Source organism: Bos indicus x Bos taurus, chromosome 3, assembly GCF_003369695.1.
Source record: "Bos indicus x Bos taurus breed Angus x Brahman F1 hybrid chromosome 3, Bos_hybrid_MaternalHap_v2.0, whole genome shotgun sequence".
In the NCBI taxonomy this organism is placed as follows: Eukaryota; Metazoa; Chordata; class Mammalia; order Artiodactyla; family Bovidae; genus Bos; species Bos indicus x Bos taurus.
The window spans coordinates 54,146,910-54,159,981 of record NC_040078.1 but is presented as its reverse complement, the minus strand read 5'-3'; the positions used below and the strand labels follow the sequence as shown (position 1 = coordinate 54,159,981).

The window sequence follows — 13,072 nt, the reverse complement described above, 5'->3', positions numbered from 1 at the left end:
CACGCTAGTAAAGTAATGCTCAAAATTCTCCAAGCCAGGCTTCAGCAATATGTGAACCCTGAACTTCCAGATGTTCAGGCTGGTTTTAGAAAAGGCAGAGGAACCAGAGATCAAATTGCCAACATCCACTGGATCATGGAAAAAGCAAGAGAGTTCCAGGAAAACATCTATTTCTGCTACTTATTAGAGAAATGCAAATCAAAAATACAAAGAGATATCACCTCACACCAGTCAGAGTGGCTATCATCAAGAAATCCTCAAATTATAAATGCTGAAGAGTGTGTGGAGAGACAAGAACCCTCTTACACACCTGGTGGGAAGATAAATTTGTACAGCCACTCCAACTGTATGGAGGTTGCTTAAAAAGGTAAACATAGAGCTGTCATATGACCCTGCAATCCCACTCCTGGGCATATACCTGGAGAAAAATATGATCTGAAAGGAACACAGTCCCCAGTGTTCATTGTAGTCTGTTTACAATGGCCAAGACATGGAAACAACCTAAATGTCCATCAACAGAGGACTGAATAAAGATGTGGTACATATGTACAATGGAATATTACCCAGCCATTAAAACAATGAAACAATAATATTTGTAGCAACATGGATGGCCCTACAGATTGTCATACTGAGTTAAGTAAGTCAGACAGAGAAGGAAAAATATCTTATGACATCTCTGATATGTGGAATCTAAAAGGAAATTATACAAATTAACTCACAAAAGAGAAAGAGACTCACAGACTTAGAGAACAAACTTATGGTTGCCAGGGGGAAGAACATGTGTAAGAGATAGGTAGAAAGTTCGAATGGGATAAACACATATTTAAAGTTGGTAACCAACAAGGATTATGTGTGTAGCACATGGAACTCTGCTCAATGTTACGTGGCAGCTTGGATGGGAGGTCAGTTGGGGGAAAATGGATATATATATATATATATATATATATATACACACACGTATGGCTGAGTTCCTTTGCTGTTCATCTGAAACTATCATCACATTGTTAACTGGGTATACCCCATTACAAATTAAAAGTTTGATAACAAGTAAACACATGATTTCCAACTCCTCTGTGGGCAGAAATGGAAAACTACATAAATTTAGATATCATATTCAAATAATTATCAAAGTAAGTCAAATAGAAGACATAATTTATTTTGTCCACTAGTACAAAGCTAAAATAACAAAACTTCATCTTAAAATATTTCTAGTAGGACAAACACTGACTTTTTATCAGGCGTTACATTTAAGTGCATCTTCTTCCTCTCTCCAACCTGTTTCTTTTTCAATCACACTTTATTAAATCTGACAGCACACATGTGGTCTTGTCAACTAGACTAAAGACATTTCAAAACATGACCATTAATTTAGTCACTGATGTCTACAGCACTGAGCCCAAAGGCTTGGAACTAAGCTGTATGGTACTTATTTACTAAATTTAATTGAATCATCCACCAAGTGCCAATAAATAAAAAGTTTTATCTAACATTTTTACCTAACATCTTTACAAAAAAGATTTTTACCTAAAGGTTCAAACAAACCAAGATTTGCTTCATTTACTACGCCTGAATTTCTAAATTTTACAAATACATCTCAGTAACTAAATTACAAAGGATCATAAAAACATAAGGAGAAAATACAGAATAAAAAGGATTCATCTGTGACTCCCTATCTTACCTTTTCAACATCTCCCAGGCCCTCAGTGTCCAGAAGGACCAGAGTGTGGTCTGATTTGAAAGGGTGAGGCACACACCACATCCAGATGCCCTTGGTTTTAGACTGCACTGTAGAGCCCAGAGGGAAACCTGCAAATGAAAAGAGAGAGCAACATTCAGTGACAGAGGATAATCTAAATAGGCCAGGGCTATGAAGTCAGACTTACTGGAATGCAAGTACCCCAGGATGCACTATTCTGCTTTCTCTATTTCCTCAAGAATGTCCTACTTTTGTGTTTCATCTATTTCAGGGAGGAGGAATATTAATTGTGAAAATTATGCCAAGCATGGGTTCAACATGAAGACAAAAACGTATCCATGAAGCAGACAAAAAGGAGGTAATTGATAACCATTATAAGGGCATTTTGAACAAATGGTAAGGTTCAAAGCCAGAGAGAATTGGATTGATGAGAGACATAGAAAAAGTGGAAAAAATTAAAATTATTTTTTTGCCAGACCAAATAGTATTTTTAAAAGGGGAGTTACCCAAAAAGATATAAAATTCAAGAAGGAACATGATAGATATTCAAACACAGTTATATATTATTGGGAATATTTCATAAAAAAGTAAAATGTGTTTCAAGATAAAGCACACTACAATGCAAGAACCCAGTGCTTCAGCAAGTGAAATAAGGTAGAATTTAGGGCATTAGTAGGAGAGATTTTTGTTAACAGGAGTAAAACAACAAATATGGTAACAAATGACAATAAGGTAGTGATTTAGTGGTAAGAATTTTAAGGTTAAGTTTAAGGTTGGTTTATTGAGGGGAATCTGATTCTCCATTCACATGCACAGGGAAAAAACTAAGAATATGAGGTATAGTTGGAGTCATGCAATGACCTCTGCCCCAGTACAACACTCACCATGTTTCTGTCCTGCAAGACGGTTCATCAAGTAGGATTTACCCGTACGATACAGTCCTACAATGGCTACTACCACCACTGGCTGAGAAATCTTCTCAAGAGTCTCTATAGCTTCCTGGTTCACTGACAGTTGCTCGTTGTCATTTTCTACCAGAGAAATAGGGGCCATCATGTCCCATCCAGATGCCATGGCTACCTGCAAACTTAAAAGAGTCTCCCTGCAGAAATAAAATTACAAAGTTTTCTCCAATTCCAAGTTATTCAAAGCACACACCCATTTAGGACTGAGTGAGACTTCCTTAATTTCCATGAGACAGAATGTAACCTAGAAATAGCATACTGCAGAGGGAATCTTATATCATTCTCTCAAACCACTAATGATATCATTAATAAAAGAAAAGGTAACATTACTCTCCATAATTTCACTTCAACAGCAAGAATTTAATTCACCTAGTTGTTACCATGCACTGAAGGCCTCCAATATGCCAAATCCTACGGTACATACTTGACAATGCTGCTGCTGCTGCTAAGTTGCTTCAGTCGTGTCCAACTCTGTGCAACTCCATAGACGGCAGCCCACCAGGCTCCCCCATCCCTGGGATTCTCCAGGCAAGAACACTAGAGTGGGTTGCCTTTTCCTTCTCTAATGCATGAAAGTGAAAAGTGAAAGTGAAGTCGCTCATTCGTGTCTGACTCAATAGCCAGCTATTAATACGCTGGTACTTATTGGAATCTACAAATTAGAAATTATTATATACCTTTGCCAAGGATATAAATGAGCCTCACAAAATCTGAGTGAATAAGTAATAGAACCAGGATTATATTCTAGACAACTGAGCAAATGGCAGACTGGAAGGCTCTAAACTCTTGCTTCTCCAAGCGGACATCAAAAACAACCAAATTTTTGGCTAAAATAACTTTCTGGTAGTTCTATGAAACAGTTGAGAGTCTAAAACAATCAAATAAATACCCAGTCAGGAAGCCACATTTAAAATGGTACAGAAATTAGTGGTGTTTTTGTTGCCTTTAGCCCAACAACACCAGGGTGGTGCAGTCTTTGTCAGAAGGAGATAACCCATTCTCTAGTTTCATCTCTTTATCCAGAAGAAATGGAGCAGATCTTATTTAAAACATTATAACTGTAAGTGCATGGTTATAGGGTTCTCAAAAAAAGAGGAACTTATTTTAGACTTTCAACTGTTTCATAGAACTATCAGATGTTATTCTAACCAACAATTTGGTTGTTTTGCTGTCTCATCGGGGACACAAGAGTTTTGTGCTGTTGTTCAATCACTAAGTCTTGTCTGACTCTTTGCAACCCCGTGGACTGCAGGAAGCCAGGCTTCCCTGTCTTTCATGATCTCCCAGAGTTTGCTCCAATACATGTCCATTGAGTCAGTGATGCCATCTAACTGTCTTATCCTCCACTGCACCCATCTTCTCTTGCCCTCAATCTTTCCCCCCATCAGGGTCATTTCCAATAAGTCAGTTCTTTGCATCAAGTAGCCAAATATTGGAGCTTAAGCTTCAGCATCAGTTCTTCCAATGAATATTCAGAGTTGATTTCCTTTAGGATTGACTGGTTTGACTTCCTTGCTGTCTTCTCCAAGAGTCTTCTTCAGCACCACAATTTGAAATCATCAGTTCTTTGGAGTTCAACCTTCTTTATGGTCTAACGCTCAAATCCATACATAACTATTGGAAAGACCATAGCTTTGACTATATGAACCTTTGTGGCCAAAATGATGTGTCTGCTTTCATAGCAAACAGCCTCTTCCAAAACACAAGACATGACTCTAAGCATGGACATCACCAAATGGTCAATACCAAAATCAGATTGAGTATATTCTTTGCAGCCAAAGATGGAGAAGCTCTATGCAGTCAGCAAAACACAAGACAAGGAGCCGACTGTGGCTCAGCTCACAAACCCCTTATCAAAAAACTCAGACTTAAATTGATGAAAGTAGGGGAAAACACTAGATCTTGCAGGTATGATGTAAATCAAATCCTTTATGATTATACAGTGGAAGTGACAAATAGATTCAAGTGATTAGATCTGATAGATAGAGTGCTTGAAAACATGTAGACAGAGGCTGGTAACATTGTATAGGAGGCAGTGATCAAAACCATATGCAAGAAAAAGAAATGCAAAAAGGCAAAATGGTTGTCTGAGGAGATCTTATAAATAGTTGAGAAAACAAGAGAAATGAAAGGCAAAGGAGAAAAGGAAAGATACATCCATCTGAATGCAGAGTTCCAAAGAATAGCAAGGAGAGATAAAGCCTTCCTCAGTGCAAAGAAAAAGAGGAAAACAATAGAATGGGAAAGACTAGAGATCTCTTCAAGAAAATTAGAGATACCAAAGGAACATTTCATGCAAAGATAAGCACAATAAAGGAAAGAAATGGTATGGATCTAAAAAAAGCAGAAGATATTAAGAAGAGGTGGCAAGAATACACAGAAACACTATACAAAAAAGATCCTCATGAACCAGGTAACCACAATGGTGTGATAACTCACCTAGAACCAGACATCCTGGAGTGCAAAGTCAAATGGAAAGCATCACTACGAACAAAGCTAGTGGAGGTTATGGAATTCCAATTGAGTTATTTCAAATCTTAAAAGATGATGCTGTGAAAGTGCTGCACTTAATATGCCAGCAAATCTGGAAAACTCAGCAGGGGTCACGGGACTGGAAAGGTCAGTTTTCATTCCAATCCAAAGAAAGGCAGTGCCAAAGAAAGTTCAAACTACTGCACAATTGGACTCATCTCACATGCTAGCAAAGTAATGCTCAAAATTCTCCAAGTCAGGCTTCAACAGTAGGTGAACTGTTCCAGATATTCAAGCTGGATTTATAAAAGACAGAGGAACCAGAGATCAAGTTCCCAACATCAATTGGATCACAGAAAAATCAAGAGAGTCCCAGAAAAACAGGTGCTTCATTGACTATCCTAAAGCCTTTGACTGTGTGGATCACAACAAACTCTGGAAAAATCTGAAAGAGGTGGGAATATCAGACCACCTGACCTGCCTCCTGAGAAATCTATATACAGGTCAAGAAGAAACGGCTAGAACCAGACATGGAACAAAGGACTGGTTCCAAATTGGGAAAGGAGTATGTCAAGGCTGTATATTGTCACTCTGACTTTTTAATTTATATGCAGAGTACATCATGTGAAATGCCAGACTAGATGAAGCAAAAGCTGGAATCAAGATTGCAGGGAGAAATATCAATAACCTCAGATATGCAGATGACACAACCCTTATGGCAGAAAGCGAAGAAGAACTAAAGAGCCTCTTTATGAAAGTGAAAGAGGAGAGTGAAAAAGTTGGCTTAAAACTCAACATTCAGAAAACTAAGATCATGGCATCCGGTCCCATCACTTCATGGCAAATAGATGGGGAAACAGTGGCTGACTTTATTTTTCTGGGCTCCAAAATCACTGCAAATGGTAATTGCAGCCATGAAATTAAAAGACACTTGCTCCTTGGAAGAAAAGCTATGACAAAACTAAACAGTATATTAAAAAGCAGAGACATTACTTTGCTGACAAAGGTCTGTCTAGTCAAAGCTATGATTTTTCCAGTAGTTATGTATGGATGTGAGAGTTGGACTATGAAGAAAGCTGAGTGCCAATGAATTGATGGTTTTGAACTGTGGCATTGGAAAAGACTCTTGAGAGTCCCTTGGACTGCAAGGAAATCCAAACAGTTCATTCTAAAGGAAATCAGTACTGAATATTCATTGAAAGGACTGATGCTGAAGCTAAAGATCCGATACTTTGGCCACCTGATGTGAAGAACTGAATCATTGGAAAAGACCCTGATAAGGGGATGACAGAGGATGAAATGGTTGGGTGGCATCACTGACTTAAGGGACATGAGTTTGAGCAAGATCTGGGAGTTGGTGATGGCAGGGAATCCTGGCATGCTGCAGTCCATAGGATCGCAGAGTTGGACACGACTGAGCAACTGAATGAACTGATGGTTTGTCATGGTTTTTCTTCCAAGGAGCAAATATCTTTTAATTTTATGGCTGCAGTCACCATCTGCAGTGATTTTCGAGCCCAAGAAAATAAAATCTGTCAGTACTTCCACTTTTTCCCCTTCCATTTGCCATTAAGCGATGGCACCAGATGCCATGATCTTAGTTTGAATGTCTAGTTTTAAGTAGGTTTTCACTCTCCTCTATTCTCAGGCTCTATAGTTCCTCTTCAGTTTCTGCCTTAGGGTGGTATCACCTGCATATCTAAGGTTTTTGATATTTCTTCCAGCAATCTTGATTCCAGCTTGTGAGCCATCCAGTCCACCATTTTGCATGATGTACTCCACATATAAGTTAAATAATCAGGGTGACAATATACAGCCTTGACATACCTCTTTCCCAATTTGAAACCAGGGCATTGTTCCATGTTTGGTTGTAACTGATGTTTCTTGTCCTACATACAGGTTTCTCAGGAGGCATGTAAGGTGTTTAATATTCACATCTGTTTGAGAATTTTCCACAATTTTTTGTGATGTACACAGTCAAAGGCTTTAGCATAGTCATTGAAGCAGAAATTGATGTATCTTTGGAATTCCCTTGTTTTTTCTATGATCCAGCTGGTGTTGGCAATTTGATCTCTGGTTCCTGTGTCTTTTCTAAATGTCAGCTTGTACATCTGAAAGTTGTTGTTTCATGTACTGTTGAAGTCTACCTTGAAGGATTTTGAGCACTATCTTGCTAGCATGTGAAATGAGCGCAACTATATGGTAGTTTGAACATTCTTTGGCACTGCCTTTCTTTGGGATTGGAATGAAAAATGACCTTTCCCAGTCCTGTGGTCACTGCTGAGTTTTCCAAATTTGCTGACATATTGAGCGTAGAATTTTAACAGCATCATCTTTTAGAATTTGAAACACCTTAGCTGGAATTCCATCACCTCCACTAGCTTTGTTTGCAGTGATGTTTCCTAAGGCCCACTTGACTTCAATTTCCAGAATGTCTGGCTCTAGGTTAGGGACCACACTATCATAGTTATCTGGGTCATTAAGACCTTTTTTTGTGTAGTTCTTCAGTGTATTCTTACTACCTCTTCTTAATATCTTCAGCTTTTCTTAGGTCCTTGCCATTCCTGTCCTTTATTGTGCCCATTTTGCATAAAGTTTTCCCTTGGTATCTCTGATTTTCCTGAAGAGCTCTCTAGTCTTTCCCATTCTATTGTTTTCCTTTTTTTTTTTTTTTTGCATAGTTAACTTAAGAAGACTTTCTTATCTCTCCTTGCTACCCTCTGGAACTTTGCATTAAGTTGGGTATATGTTTCCCTCTCCTTTGCCTTTTAATTTTCTTCTTTCCTCAGATATTTTTAATGCCTTCTCAGACAATGTTAGCCTTTTTGCATTTCTTTTTCTTGGGGAGAACTTTGGTTACCACTTCCTGTACAACGTTGGGAACCTCTGTCCATAGTTCTTCAGGCACTCCATCTACCAGATCTAATCCCTTGAACCTATTCTTCACTTCCACTGTATAATTGTAAGAAATTTAGGTTATACCTTAAAGGCCTACTGGTTTTTCCCTACTTTCTCCCATTTAAGCCTGAATTTTGCAATAAGGATCCAATGATCTGAGCCACAGCCAGCTCCTGATCTTGATTTTGCTGACTGTACAGAGCTTCTCCATCTTCAGCTGCAAAGAATACAATCAGTTGATTTCAGTATTGACCATCTGGTGAGTCCATGTGTAGAGTCAACTCTTGCGTTGTTGGAAGAGTGTTTGCTATGACCAGTGCATTTCTTGGCATTTCTCTGTTAGCCTTTGCACTGGTTCATTTTATACTCCAGAGCCAAATTTGCCTGTTCCTCTAGGTGTCTCTTGACTTCCTACTTTTGCATTCTAATCCTCTATGATGAAAATGAGACCTGTTTTTGGTGTTAATTCTAGAAGGTCTTATAGGTCTTCATAGAATCATTCAAAGCAAGAGCTTAGAGCTACACTGACATAAGAGAAATCATTTTTTATCTGTCATTTTGTGAGATAAACCTGGCCATGATGCTTCCTCTTGAATAGATTTCAGTAATTAATGATCTTAAGGTAAGAGAAAGAATGCAGGAAAAAAGCAAAAACTGTTGCAAAAACAATAGTTCAGCAATAAAACATAGTCCTAGATCCTACTCAAGAAATATACATACCAATCTGATACATATTTTTGAGTCCAACAGCAACTAGCACCTCCACCCAAGTGGAGGATGGTAGCTACATGATGAGACCCTAGAATGGTCAGAACTTAAGGAAAGGTGATTTTCACCTTTTCTGACCCTTGTGACTTCCATCAACTAAGCTTGAACTCTGTCAACCTTGCCGTAATTTGGTGTTGAATTCTCTCTACTCAAGCCCCTTCATGAATATGCATATACCCTTAGCTTAAAACTTCTCCAATTTTGCTGTTCAAGGAGACACTGCTTTGGGAAATATCCTCAGTGTTCTCCTTTATTGTTGCATGTAATAAATCCTTCTCCCAATCTTTGTCTTCATTGTCTTTTGGCTAGAGACCCACCAAGAGGCAAACGAAGGATTTGTGTAATATAACCTGTCTAAACTTCCTGATGTTCAAGCTGGTTTTAGAAAAGGCAGAGGAACCAGAGATCAAACTGCCAACATCTGCTGGATCATAGAAAAAGCAAGAGAGTTCCAGAAAAACATCTATTTCTGCTTTATTGACTATGCCAAAGCCTTTGACTGTGTGGGTCACAATAAACTGTGGAAAATTCTGAAAGAGATGGGAATACCAGATCACCTGACCTGCCTCTTGAGAAACCTATATGCAAGTCAGGAAGCAACAGTTAGAACTGGACATGGAACAACAGACTGGTTCCAAATAGGAAAAGGAGTTCGTCAAGGCTGTATATTGTCACCCTGTTTATTTAACTTATATGCAGAGTACATCATGAGAAACACTGGACTGGAAGAAACACAAGCTGGAATTGAGATTGCCGGGAGAAATATCAATAACCTCAGATATGCAGATGACACCACCCTTATGGCAGAAAGTGAAGAGGAACTCAAAAGCCTCTTGATGAAAGTGAAAGTGGAGAGTGAAAAAGTTGGCTTAAAGCTCAACATTCAGAAAATGAAGATCATGGCATCCGATCCCACCACTTCATGGGAAATAGATGGGGAAACAGTGGAAACAGTGTCAGACTTTATTTTTCTGGGCTCCAAAATCACTACAGGTGGTGACTGCAGCCATGAAATTAAAAGACGCTTACTCCTTGGAAGGAAAGTTATGACCAACCTAGATAGCATATTCAAAAGCAGAGACATTACTTTGCCAACAAAGGTTCGTCTAGCCAAGGCTATGGTTTTTCCTGTGGTCATGTATGGATGTTGAGAGTTGGACTGTGAAGAAGGCTGAGCACCAAAGAATTGATGCTTTTGAACTGTGGTGTTGGAGAAGACTCTTGAGAGTCCCTTGGACTGCAAGGAGATCCAACCAGTCCATTCTGAAGGAGATCAGCCCTGGGATTTCTTTGGAAGGAATGATGCTAAAGCTGAAACTCCAGTACTTTGGCCACCTCATGCGAAGAGTTGACTCATTGGAAAAGACCCTGATGCTGGGAGGGATTGGGGGCAGGAGGAGAAGGGGACGACAGAGGAGGAGATGGCTGGATGGCATCACTGACTCAATGGACATGAGTCTGAGTGAACTCCAGGAGTTGGTGATGAACAGGGAGGCCTGGTGTGCTGCGATTCATGGGGTTGCAAAGAGTCGGACATGACTGAGCGACTGATCTGATCTGATCTGATCTGAAAGGCTACATTTTCATATCTTTGTCTACCTCACATGGATCCCAGGCAGGGATAGAGGAGGAGTAGGTAACAACATAACTTGGATATCAGTTGAAAAGAAGCAATGAAAATTGCTTAAGAAAAACACAAAGAAACAGATTCACAAAGATTGGGGCAAGAGATAACTGTTAGGACACAAAAAAGACCATCTAAGGCAGCATTCTAGTTTCCAATTCCCTTCTTCAAACCAAATAGAACTGAGAAACAGTATTTACAATGTTTTAACCTGTCATGGGCAACCTGAGGAACTGGTCTCAGTTTCATCTACTATTCTAGGAAATTATTGTGCCTGAGGAAAAGATGATGGGAAAATTCAATTTATAGCCAGTTAGTCAGAAGCACCAGAGAAGGTGATGGCACCCTACTCCAGTACTCTTGCCTGGAAAATCCCATGGATGGAGGAACCTAGTGGGCTGCAGTCCATGGGGTCGCTGGGAGTCGGATACGACTGAGCGACTTTACTTTCACTTTTCACTTTCATGCATTGGAGAAGGAAATGGCAACCTACTCCAGTGTTCTTGCCTGGAGAATCTCAGGGGTGGGGGAGCCTGGTGGGCTGCCGTCTATGGGGTTGCACAGAGTCGGACACGACTGAAGTGACTTAGCAGCAGCAGCAGCAGTCAGAAGCACAAGAAAAACCAGAACTTGTAATAGGCGTCTGAACTCAGTGATAGTCTTGTGGGACTGAAATCTTAACCAGAAGCTTATGGAATAACTTTAGTAATTAGTGTTAGAATTGCTTGGTTTGACCGAGAAAACCAGAATTGAAGGAGACCACAATGTTCATTGCAACACTATTTACAATAGCTAGGACAGGGAAGCAACCTAGATGTTCACTGGCGTATGAGTGGATAAGAAAGTTGTGGTACATATACACATGGAATATTACTCAGCTATTTAAAAAAATGCATTTGAGTCAGTTCTAATGAGATGGATGAAACTGGAGCCTATTCTACAGAGTAAAGTAAGTCAGAAAGAAAAACACCAATACAGTACATTAACGCATATATATGGAATTTAGAAAGATAGTAAGGATGACCCTATATGCAAGGCAGCAAAAGAGACACAGATATAAAGAACAGAATTTTGGACTCTGTGGGAGAGGGCGAGGGTGGGATGATTTGAGAGAATAATATTGAAATATATATATTACCATACGTGAAATAGGTGACCAGTCCAAGTTCGATGCATGAAACAGGAAACTCAAAGCCGGTGCACTGGGACAACTCAGAGAGATGGAATGGGGAGGGAAGTGGGAAGGGGGTTTGGGACAGAGGGACACATATACACCCATGGCTGATTCATGTCAGTGTATGGCAAAAACCACCATAATATCGTAAAATAATTAGCCTCTAATTAAAATAAATTAATTAACTAAAAAAATTTTAAAAGAATTGCTTGGTGTGAAACAAATACCTATACATCTAGTGACCAGAAGTGAACAATAGTTTTGAGAGGAGAAATGGAATTTTACCTTTTCATGGTGGAGACAAAAAAACAAGTGATCAAAAGTGCCAAGGAGATACACTTCAGGATATTAAGATATTTAAATGCAAAATATATATGGAAAAACTGAAAAAAGCCACATTGAGACCCATGAAAGATACATATTCAGAAAAGCCTGAGGCCTTCAGAAAAGGCCATAAGGCATCTCTTTAGGTTATTCTCAATACTCAAAATCAAGTACTAGCTTAGAAAAAGACTTCTTGGCAGAAAGTCAGTATGCAAAGAACAGGGAAGGTGGATGCTTTTGTAAATTCTTAATTTTCAGCATCAACAATAAAATCATAAGGCATATAAATAAACAGGAAAATATGACCAAATGAAAAAAATAAGCTGGTAGAAAACATCTCCAAAGAAACACATGCATTGGATGTCCCAGGCAAAGACTTTAACAAGTGTGCTTACAAACTAAAGGGAAACAGACAAAGAACTAAAGAAAGGAGGAAAACAACATGTGAACAAAATCAGAAAATCAACAGAGACAAACCACACAGAAATTCTGAAGCTGGAAAATAATTGAATTTAGATATATTCCAGAGGCAATCAGATTTGATCAAACAAAGGAAATAATCAGCAAAGCTAGAAAACAGGACATTTGAAATTATCAATTCTCAGGAACAGAAGAAAGGAAGGATTTTTTTTTTAAGTGAATATAGCCTAAGAGATTTATGGGATATAGTCAAGTAGACTGATATATGCATTATGTAAGTCCCTGAAGGAGAAGGTAGGATGTGGGGCAGAGAGATTATTTGCTAAATAATGGCCAGAGAAATTCCCAATCTGGTGAAAGATAAAAAATCTACAAATACAAGAAGCCTAAGAACCCAAATAGAATAAATCCATAGAGACTCATGCTGAGACCAATTATAAAGAAAATGTTAAATAACAAAAAGAGGATCTAGAAAGCAACTAAAGAGAAACAACCTATTTCTTCCAATTCAATCAGCCAATTTCTCAGCAAAAGTCTTGGAGGTTAAAAGGCAATAGAATTACATATTTAAAGTGCTAAAAAGGGGGTAAAATTCAGTTAATCAAGAATTCTATTTCCACCACAATCATCTTTCAGAAATGAGGAGGAATTAAGAGATTTCCAAATTAACAAAAGTGGTGATATTCATTATTATGATATTCATTTCATATGGGTGTGCCCTATAAGAAATG

At 38.8% G+C, this 13,072-nt stretch overlaps 1 protein-coding gene across 8 annotated transcripts in view; it reads right to left on the bottom strand.

Annotated features, from left to right (window-relative positions):
- The window catches only part of LOC113889633 (guanylate-binding protein 6-like), a 72,905-nt gene that overhangs the window by 50,025 nt on the left and 9,808 nt on the right, over positions 1-13,072 (bottom strand). For 4 of the 8 annotated variants that reach the window (XM_027536594.1, XM_027536591.1, XM_027536595.1 and 1 more), the window contains exons 2-3: positions 2,581-2,798; positions 1,679-1,806 (exon numbers count right to left, since the gene is read on the bottom strand). In XM_027536594.1, the coding sequence (XP_027392395.1) occupies positions 1,679-1,806; positions 2,581-2,770 (318 nt within the window). In that variant the 5' untranslated portion in view covers positions 2,771-2,798. Of the gene's footprint in view, positions 1-1,678; positions 1,807-2,580; positions 2,799-3,085; positions 3,122-13,072 lie in introns of those variants that run through there. The other 4 variants (XM_027536593.1, XM_027536599.1, XM_027536592.1 and 1 more) reach the window with 3 other exon arrangements.